At 41.3% G+C, this 11,043-nt stretch overlaps 1 protein-coding gene across 1 annotated transcript in view; it reads left to right on the forward strand.

Annotated features, from left to right (window-relative positions):
- The window catches only part of KIAA1598 (KIAA1598 ortholog), a 48,582-nt gene extending 37,589 nt beyond the window's left edge, over positions 1-10,993 (forward strand). Inside the window, exons 13-15 of the mRNA XM_009582213.1 lie at positions 753-873; positions 1,795-1,978; positions 10,408-10,993. Coding sequence (XP_009580508.1) covers positions 753-873; positions 1,795-1,978; positions 10,408-10,618 — 516 coding nt within the window. The 3' untranslated portion in view covers positions 10,619-10,993. The remainder of the gene's footprint in view (positions 1-752; positions 874-1,794; positions 1,979-10,407) is intronic.
- The last annotated feature ends 50 nt before the right edge of the window (positions 10,994-11,043 follow it).

Here is an 11,043-nt window from a genome sequence, read left to right on the forward strand (position 1 = left end):
TGGGAAGTTTCAGGCTTCGATCAAAGACTTTTTTTTATTTCCTTAAGGACAGTGCTGCTGGATTTGCAGCTTAGCTGATACAAAATGCTAACCTTGGCATAAGGCAGTAATAGTATGGATTTCTATTTTGTATGTATAAAAAAACCATTTAAACTTGAGGTCTAATCCTGTGCGTAAGAGAAACCATGAAGTATGTGGACATAGGCTCAGGTTTATGCCAGATCAGCTAGATTATATATAATAACATGCTGCAGTTGCAGTTAATACATACTGACTTGTGCAGATATGTGTACACACCAGGATGCACCAACACAGGACCATGCTAAAATATAAAATATGCTGGAGCAGTAAAATATGGATCTTTGGCTTTTTGCTAATAGAGGTTAATTATGGGCATGATACGTTCTAGCAGTTTTTTAAGATCCTTTAAATATTAAGGTGGAGGAAATTGGCAGTTCCCTGCACACATCAGAGTTTGTTCATTAGTGATCCAGAGCATCTTTCTTAATCCTGATATCAACCCTCTGAGGTGTAGGTAAGTGTGGTTAATCCCTACATCAGAAAATCAAGGGGAGGAGTGGTGAGCCAAGCCCCAGATGCTGTCTGTTGTACTAAAGAGAGAGCTTCGCACACTGGTCTAGAACTGCAGTTGCTTTTCTGCTGTTTAAAAGGTTCTCACGTTGTGCGTATGGGATGTTTGGCAAGGCATAATATATCCTTAGAGAGCTTTTCATGCCTGTTTCTTGCTGTAGGAGACATTGAACAAATCCACTAGTTCCCGAAGCTTGAAGTCCCTTGAAACAGACAGCAGCGAAACAGAGCTGGAACGAGTTCTGCGACGCCGGAAAGTGACCACTGACCAGGACAGTGGCAGTAAGTGGCTGGACTCCTTCGTAGTCCTCTTCCTCTCCCTACATTAAGTGACTCTTGAAGCTCTACTTTCTCTTCCAGACCATTGCCATTTCAGCCATTATGGAGAACTCTGCTTACTTCTACAGTGACTCACTTCCCCATCGCACCTGTCGCTTTTCGCCCCCATTTTCTCCGAGAGATGCCTCTGTCAGGATTTTCTGCGCACGCAGCCATATATACACAGGTTCCTCTGTCCTGCATGGAGCTTAGACATTGTTATTGGAGTTAATAGTCTGAGCCTACTGTGAAAATACTCTTGAAAGTAACGGTAACCAGAGAAATGAGGACTCACGTTTTGAATTAACCTCTTCTGCAGAGCAAGGGTCTGCGGTTTTTAAGCTATGCTTTACTGTCATCATCTGTAAGAAACTGTTGATGTTCTGCCTGGTTAGAAACACAGTCTGTGCAAGTGTAAGTCCATGCCATAGTCGATGCAGATGTGGCTGGTTTTAATGTCACTGTATGGTTTTAGATTGGACTTTAGGTAGACGGTTCACTGACTACTCATTAGTATGAGAACAGGCTTTTTTGTCCTTGGTCTGGCTCTCGCTCCAGCTGCACTTCAGGCTGGGAGAGCACTGGCAAGTTGAGACTTGGTAGTGCTATGTGGGCAGCAGGACTTACCATCCCAGAAGGCAAGGAGACTGAGTGCATGACTGTGTCAATATAGCAAGCCCTGCTTGTGGCACAAGAAAGGGTTAATCTTGGCGGGGAGAGCAGAAGCTGCAAATACGGTATTTTGATACTTTCCATGCACCGGACGCTGTTTGTTAAAATTCCATTTTGATTTCTGCAGATAGCTTGAATTCTGCTGTGCTTATGTGTTGTTTCTAGACCAGTCAATCCAGATAACAGAAGCATTAAACTTTCTTTGGGTTTTAGGTCCCACTGGAATCTTGGCCACATCAGAATCAAAATCTCTGCCTGTGCTAGGTTCGGGAGCCAGTGCCGCGCAAACAGCGTTGAACAAGAAAGACCTGGAGCCAGAATTCAGTTCCAAAGTACCTGACTCGGGTCCTGTCTCTAACCAGCTTAAGGGTGTCACAGACTCCAAACCTACATCACAGTAAGTAGAATATGGATTTCTAGATATATTTTAGTACCAGAGCTGTTTAGTTTTGAAAGTGATTTAATATCAATTTTGGTTAACAGGATAGTTAACAAAACAGTCTGCAGCTGTTTACCACTGACTCCTCAAATAATTTGCAGTCTCACGTGGAGGTAGAATGGAATTCTCTGTAATAAAGTTCTTTTCTTGTAAAATCTGTGAACATTCTTCAAAGAAAAGTTCATCTCTCTGCCAAAAAAAGAACTCAAGAGTTTTCGAGGAATAGCAAGGTTGAGGTTTTTTTCCATATCCTGAAGAGAAGAGGGATGATAGTTACATAGTTAACTCTTGATTTAAAAAAGAGGTAGTTCTAGCACAGTATTTTGAAAAATAGAATCATGTAAGTCATATTGGTCTGTATGCAGGTGTGCAGGGCAGTTTCTATTGGACCAAAACAAGTCCTAACTATTACTCTTAAATGTTTGTTGGTAAAAATTCTGAATTACCTTGAAATCTCAAGATTCAGATTCTTCAAAAAAAAAAAAAATCAGTTAGTGCTGCATTTGCACACATGGGCAGAAGAATCTTTTGTCGCAACAGATTGAAGACCCAAGGTGCCAGTTAAGCATCAAAGAGTTAAACCTGCTTCAGAAATATTTATTTCAGACAGATCTGGTGGAGGATTGGTTTGTTTTACGACAATACCAAGCTCCTTTTAAAATTAGGCTGTGCACTTGCTTATGTTCCCTTGCCAGGTTGTTTGTCAGTTTGTCACTTCAAGAAAAGGAAATAGATGAGACAAATCAGATCAGGAGAATATTGTAATCATGGCTAATTAAACCTCTGATTTTCTGCTCTATCAGTTAAAAAATACCACCAGTACCAATTCTAGCAAGTCTTCATTGCTTGGTTCGAAGGAGTAAGTCACGACAAATGAGCTGGAAATTCAGTTCGCGTCTATTTTTATGAACTGATACTTACTTCACTCTCCTACAAGTACTTTTGTAATTTATTTTTGAATGGATAAAGAGCCCAATTTCCTTTTGTGCTCTACAGTTTTATTTAATTCGCACCGAGTTTTAAAAGCAGAATGCCTTTTCCAATCATATGTATTTTCCCCTTTTATTTCATTTAAGTATCCTTAGAAGAAAGATAATCTTCATTTTAATTTAATCAGAAAGATGAAGATTTGTTCAACAGCTAATTTGACATGAATGATGCCATTGCATTTTCTTGAACTGCTACCCAGACATAAAGGTGAGCTTGTTCCTGAAAAATACTGTATTTGTAGTTTGTGGATTTCTACAATTTTGAACAGATAACCTTAATCAGAAAATACATCAACTCCTACCACCTTTTGTCTATCTTTATTCCACCAAACTAAGTGGAAATTGCATTTACAAGAAAGGAAATGAAATAATTGCAGGCCCCAAGGTCTCGCAGAATGCGTGGTGAATTGACAGTGAAAAGGATCTTGTGTTGACAGTCACAGTTGTTACGTGTTATAAAAGCATATGTGAAGCTCAATTTATTTCTCAGCTTGCCTATTCAGTGACATCCTAAAAGACACGTTTCACTTTAATGTATCTGTTTAAAGCATTAAAACAAATGTGGTGGGCCAGATTCCTTAGCGCTGCAGGGCTTCTTTGCACCGAATCACTGGTGTAAACCTGCTTAATTGGAAAGGCTCATCGTTGAGGATGGTTTTCCAGCAAGAGAGAAGGTGCTGGGGCTCTCATACTCTTCTGCCGCTGGGCTGGCAGGAAGGAGCAGAAATAAACTAGGTGCTTCATACCACGTTGAAGTGCAATTATTTTCTTTTTTCTCCTGGGTGCTGTTTGCAGCAAAGGTTAGTCGAAGCAGCCTCCAGACTCCAAGGTGTGTAAGCACTGTTTTGAAACAGGGCTCATTTGAAGAAGCCATCAGAAGGAAGTTCATTTGTCTAATATGTCTGACAAGTTGGCTCTGTAATTAGGCAGTTTTCTGGGCTTCCCTGGGTTCAGCTGTACTAGCCGTGTAGTTTGGATCAGCAGAGCACTTCTGAAGCAAATCTCTTTGTCCCATTCTGAAGCAAATCTGTTGTCCCCATTTGCTATGCTTTGATTTGTATCCTGGAGTGGTCTTAGTGCATAAACTGAATCTCTGGATTCCTTGGATGAGTGAAATTAAACCAGAAGACGGTGATCCAGCCTTTAACAACTGGCCCCGGGGGAGAGCTAGTTCAGTGAATAACCCCCCTGAAATGTGTGTGATGAGGACATTGGTCTGAAGGACAGGCTGTTTCCCTCTACGCGTCCACTCCTGTTGCACCACACTATTTCCTAAAGTAGACCGGGTTAACTGAACAAACAGTACGCTGCTTTGACCAGGTACCCTAAATGACAAAGTCGTACAAAAGATTTATTGTGGCTGCTCTTCTCCTTATTCATACCCAAGATGAAAGGATGCAGCTGTCTCATCATTTGCAATTCCTTGAAATCTGACAAAGGTGTGACCTGCTTCAACTGTTTGCAGCAGCCACGCAAGCCTTTTATAGCACAGTAGAGGATTGCATGTCTTGTAATTACCAGGTGTCTCTTGCAGTGCAGCGTTTATTCTTTTTTCTTCACCTAGATTTTAATGTCCAACTTCCTACAGAAAACGTAGGGAGTAGTTGTGCATGAGATATTTCTCTTTGCTGCACCATCCATTTCCTAAGGTTTGTAATCTGAAGGAGGAGGTAATACCTACAGACATTTAAATGCGAACAGCCCTATTCATCATTCTTTATTCACGTTGAGTAACTGTTGAGCACTCCTGTTCTCATGGAGAAAGAAGGTCAGGCCTTTGAAAAAGACCCAGTCTTGAAAATGTATCTGTGACAGAAGTCAGCTCTTTGAGTAAAATCCTGGATCCTCCCCACCCCCAAGTCAGTGACAATCTAACCTAAACACGCACGGGTGAGGAATTTCAGTCTTTGGTTCAAGTCGGACTCATAATGTGGTTCCTCCTCTGGTTAGGTGTTACCAAAGCACTGGCCGCCAGCTGAATGAGCTGGGCCACTCGTGTGAGTTGCCAAAGGGGGGATTGTGGAAAAGGGCTGTAACATCAGCAAGTGCAGGTTGATTCTGAAATTTCACTGTCATCAAACTAAGTGATGATAGCTCAAAGGAATTAATGCAGAAGAAAAATTTGGGTTTCGAAAAACTAGGTGAGGTGTCATTTCAGTGCAGGAGATTGTTAGAAGGGTGTGAAGCCATTGAGCAAATGATTTGGAATGTGTGAAGTTTCGCTGAGGTGGTGCTGGGGGGGAAGACATCAATAATGTGCGTCCTATAGAGAAATTGAGGCCTTACCTCAGTATTCAGGTAACTTCCTCTGCAAATCTCTTCCCAAATGTTTAACCCAGTGTGAGTGTAATTCTGTGACAATTGCTTAGAAGAGAATAGGTGACAATTTAGTTCCCTTGGGAGCAAAGAGAGTTCCCGCGACTCCCTGCAGTGCCTAGACACAGAAGGGAAAGGTGTGTCTGGCGCTGCCCCTGGGTTTTGGGGGATTTTTTTTCCAGCACTTTGTAAACATTTTGTTTCTGGGCAGCAGAGTTCTCCGCTAAGAGAGTGAACCACAGAGAGGGTTAGTCTTAATCTGATGATTTTATACAATTAAAGGATTTGTCCTCCTTCTCCTGGCTGTAATCTTAGTACCCCTGAATCATCTACCAGCTCTGCGGGAAGCAGCTCAGCCTCAGCTAGACAGAACTGCAAGGTTTTCCAGTGCAGCTTGAACATGGGCAATTTAGTTTGAACAACAAATGAAGAAAACAGTGGGATGTTCTGGAAGTTTGAGGCCTCCTCAATTTTAACTGTTTTAAAAGCTACTGTCATACATTTTTCTTAGACTGTACTTTGTGCGCTTTCTCAGTGCAGGTAGAAGCTCTCCAAGATTCTTCATTTAAATGAATGTGCCAATCTTTTTGAGCATTTTCAAAAAAGCACCTGAAAAAGGGAGCAATTTCCATACGAAAGATTGTCTGCAGTTCCGTTCCGCTCACTGCTATGTTGACCACCTTTCTACTCAGCTAGATTTAGCAGGGGCATTCCATTCTTGCATGGGGTCCTTGTGAGAAGATCCTGGAGAAGGATCTTCTTCACAGATGTCTGGTGTACAGATTGTACTGGTACTATCAGAGGAGGCAACCAGCAGACTTAACTCACTAGCATCACTGTTTGTATACCCTGTAATTTTCTTTTGACAAATATTGTGGTGTGATGGAATTTTTGTTCATTGAAGACTTTCAAGACTTGGAATCGGTGTGTTTTTTACTATTGTTTGGTATTTGCTTTTGGTCCTTTCTGTTGTATTCCCTTGCCCTGTTAAGAATTCTGAAATATTTAATAAACACCTCTGCAGTTTTGCTTTTATTCTGAGTAAAAGTTTTTGACTGAGGATAAAATTGACTCATCTGTTGTGGTCTGGCACGCAACAGACCAAGCACAGTGGCACTCTGCCGAGCTGAGACCCACCTCCTGTACGGGCCGACACCGTGGGCTGGTTAGTCCCGGTCAGAGGCAGGACAGCTGAGCTGCTGTTATTTGGCAAATCCTCCAAGTGTGGTGGTTTGGAAGGGACATAGTGATTGCAGTATGAGCTTTGTTGCACGAGTGATGTTTGTCCTCAGTTATGGGGATCTTGTAGGAAAATGGGAATGCTGGGGTCAGGGTGGGCGGTAGTTAGGCAAATAGCAAGCTATAACTGACATGCAGGCATGGTTTTTAAGCGTTACAGAGAAGCAACTGGTGGTAAGCAACGGTCAAATTAGCTTAATGCTTCAAATCTCATCTTTTGGGGAGTAAGGAATAGCACCGGTGGAGTTGTATTTTGGTTTTGAAAGCAATTTTGCTTTGAAGAGAGATGACAGCTATTTCAGCGTCCTAGATTAGGGAGCTCACTGAAAGACAAAGTATACTGATTTGATGCCGAGTTATTGTCGGCTTTTGTAGCAGAAATGACTTCATTCATACCAGCTCAGATTCCAGGCAGAGTATCTACACGGAGTCTCCCATGCTTATACTATGTACTTGCAAAACCAGTCTTTGCTGGAGTAGATTTTTGCCAATATTTTCTAAATGTGCTGTAAAAACCATGGATTTTCCTACAGCGTTTTCCTTGAATGGTTTCCTTTAGCCTTCTGCTTTTACATATTGTTAGGAAATTGGATGGGACTTCATCCAATAAAATTTTCTATTATATTTACATAAAATTCTTGTTTCTAATGGAAACATATTACAATGATTTCATGAATAGAGCACTGAGCAATGTTAAATAATACCACGGTTATAATATTAACCAGAGGAAACAAAGAAAATACAAGTCTCAGTTGACAATTCCGATCCTTAGTTTGTCCTTTTGTACTCCTACTGTAAATTATTTACAAAGGGCACCGCAGTACTAGTTCACAGACGGCCCGTCAGGCGTAACCCTTTATTTTTACACCTTCTGTAGCTTCTGTAACTATATAAATGGAATATATTGCTTTTGATACTCTTATATCACAATCATTCCTCAGTACTGCATGGGACTTTGCATATCCCATACAATCAATCTAAAATGCATTTATCAGCTAAATCTGGATTTCACAGTATGGATTTTATGTGTTTAGTCATAAAAGTGTATGCAGACTTATGAACAATTATGTATGAGTGAGTACAATAGAACTAGGTTCTCAATTTCTGGCTTACATACATAGTTGGACAAATAACAAGAATACTGATAACACCATTAACAATCTTAATGAGCTTTGCATAGAACTAAATGCAAATACCTTGGCTGGACAAATTCGCAATTGTTCAAAACTGTGGCTAACTGTATCTGTACTAATTGCTTTTCCCAGCTTTATTTGTAGCAGTAAAAACTGTTTTTTGAAAGGGAGCACCAAAATTATGCTCATTCTTGCACTGAAACTTTATTATGCTTGCATTCTGCTCTTGACAAACTATTGAAAATGAGCTATGAATACCTGATAAATAGGGTTAATAATTTTTAACAATACCTCAGCTGTAACAGCAGCACTGTCAGGCTCGTGCTGCAGAAGTGTAAAGGATTTGAAGAAGGGAACGCTTGTACAACGAAGTCTGAAGAGTAATTCTTATTTTTATGCTTGAAATGCTGATTTAATCACTGGTTTTCTCCAATAAACTACTTTATATCGACATCTTTCATTTTTCTGTCCTTTGAAGGTGGTAAATATGATTGTCGTTTTATCCATTTTTGTTATAAATGAAACAGACTTCAGAGCATTTGGCTGTGCATCAGTTGTTGGAATGCTGCCATACACTAATGCAGACTCCCCACTGTGAGCCCAGTGAAGAATTATACTTTGATTCACCAGATTGTATTAAATAGTCCAGCTGTTGGGATTTGAAAGATAGTTACCTCCAAAGTGAAATAAAAATGAACTTGGCATTTATGGCTTTGACCATTTTTATAGTGTTGGGCAATCAGCTTTTCAGAGGTAGCACTTTTTAAAATAACCCTCTTCTGGTTACGCTGCTTTAAAAAGTTTAATTTGCTGTAACATTCAAAATACCCCACCTTCTATTTTCTGGAATGACTGGCAACTTCTGCATAAAATAAGCATTATTTTCCTTATGAAATCACTAGCTTCTGATGATAATCAAATGAGTCTGAAACTGTATCTATTAGCACCAATTTCTGCATTAATTAACTTACACCGAAGTTCTAATGTTAGAGACAATTAAAGCTTGAACATGGAATTTCATTCGCTATATCCAGTGCTTCAGTAGCAAGCTGAGTAAATTCTTTCTGAGATGGAAAATGCAACAACTGTTGTTTCTGTGATTATTTATTTGTTTTTAACCTGTACATTTGCTCTGTCCCCGTCAGGTGGGAGCCAGTAGATTCTCCGCCCCGTGCTCTAATTGTTGAGTGGGGTGACCTCTTTTTTCTTTGTCATTTTCTCTAGGACAAAGACTGTCACAATAAAGGGCAGTTCATAGCAGATGGATCCAGTAGCTGAATTTCTTTCTCTGGCCTACAGTTGATTCTACTTTTTCCTTTCAAGGGTGTTATCTTAGCAGTATGGAAGGCTATTCCTTATGAGTAAGCATGAAAAATTTAAAAAAAAAAAAAAAAAAAGAAAAGGAAAGAAAAAGGCTCTGGGCTAGTAAATGCAGTTGCATTCAGCAGCTCTGCAGTTAGGCTTCCCGGGAGAGCGGAGCCGCACACCCACTGGTGCACGTAGGACCTTCCTGCACTAAGGATTTTTGCGCCTGTCTGGTGTGGTGGTTGTAGCTGTATCTGTGTGGACGCGTGTACGGCGTTCATACCATTGTGTAAGGCCCAGCCTAAAGATGGGACTGCGCTCCCTAGGCGTGCCTGGTTACCTGCCCTCAGGCGCACGGGGCCAGCGGGCTCTGGAAAGCACAGCGGAGGCGTAAGCCCACGCTCGCAAGCTGCCTGCCTGCCCGTGCAGCAGCGCCAGGGTGGCGGAGGAAACACCCCCATCTGCGCCTTGATCAGGCCGTGCTTTCCCAGTGCTTGCCTCCTTCTCTGCTGGTGCATTCTAGCTAATCTAAGGATTTGCCTGCGCGTTTTCAACACTAGTACAAAGCTTCTGAATATAGACAAGTGCTCTTAGTGTTTATAGCATGATGCCAGCCTCGACAAATAACCCTGGTGTCTCTGACCTTCCCTTCCTCTCTCCCCGCTCGGAGGGCTTTTCATCTGCAAGAATCCCTGCACTGCAAGCAATCAAGCCGTAACCCCGTTTCTGCAGTGCAGAATGTAGGTCTAACGCCCTCTGTATTTCAGCAAACCCAGGAGGTGAATGTTCAGAAATCATTTGCACTTGCTCCCAGTGAGACCGCCAGCAGCCTGTTGGTGCCGAGCCACGGCGGAAAATCTGGTTACGCGGCCTCGACCTCCCTGTCATACGGCAGAGTGTAGTACAGTGAAAGCCCTGCGCGAGCTGCTCTGGGATGCGGGTGTGGAGAAGCAGCCATGTCCCCCCGTCGGGCTGCAGGACTGTTAGCCTACAGGCTGCAGGAACTGGTAGCGTTTTCTCGGGGTGCAACTGCCCTGTTGGACATGGGGGAACCTAAATCCAGCTCCGAGATGAGCAGAGAGAAAATGAATTCTTGAGGCTTTAAACTGATTCTTTTGTAGTCTAAGGATTTTTTTCAGTGCTTCGTAAGTTTGGTTTACCTGTTAAATGTCTTTCGTGGCTAGCTTAACGAATGATTCAGGAGGGATAATGTGACTGTTGCATTTTGTGCACTACTGTCTGTATGTAACAGCTGTTAAATCTATAAATCTGTTTACTAGTTCAGTAGATCTGTCCTGGTCATATGTGCTACTAATAATAGAAATGCTTTTCTGTATATTTATATTCTTTCTCCTAAACATGTGAGCTATTATCTGTATTCATATATTTATTCTTTTTTCTTTAGATCAACTAGTCATACCGAATTCACAAGAAAAGCTTCTAGCAGTGAAAAAGAGACAGAATCCATTGTAGTTTTAGATCCTGTTTCCACCAAGGGGGATCAGATGTCTGAAAACACGCTGAATCAGAACAAAATGAAAGAGGAAAAAAGCAAGCTGCTGCATAAAGAAAATAATGCTGAGAAAAGAAAAGAAACAGACAGTTCTAACTGTTAATTGTTATTCTGAAAGGCTGTAACTTTTGGGAATCATTATCTGGACATGTAAGTTGCTTAGGTGTGTTTCTAGGGGCTATGGTCTGTACTCCAAACCGTTTTCAATAACATAGATTGAAATGGTCTTTTGTATGCAGTTTTGTTACATGCATTAAAGTGTTAAATAACTACGTATCACTCAAAATCCCTTTCCCATTTTAATTTTGCAGGTATGGTTAATATTTTCTTAGATAGTGTCAGTTAACCTTTTCTTTAAAACTGTATTTGAAAAGGCTTTTTTAATTATTCTTTTGTTGAGAAGATACCTTGTTAAAGGTCCATTCTAAAGCTTGCCAGAAGCCCCTTGCATCCCTCTTGAACTGGTCGGGTTTGGGTTAGACCCTATGAAGGTGATTACACACACATCAGCTTTAGTATGGGGGGTAC

Source organism: Fulmarus glacialis, unplaced genomic scaffold (genome assembly GCF_000690835.1).
Source record: "Fulmarus glacialis isolate BGI_N327 unplaced genomic scaffold, ASM69083v1 scaffold44357, whole genome shotgun sequence".
NCBI lineage: Eukaryota > Metazoa > Chordata > Aves > Procellariiformes > Procellariidae > Fulmarus > Fulmarus glacialis.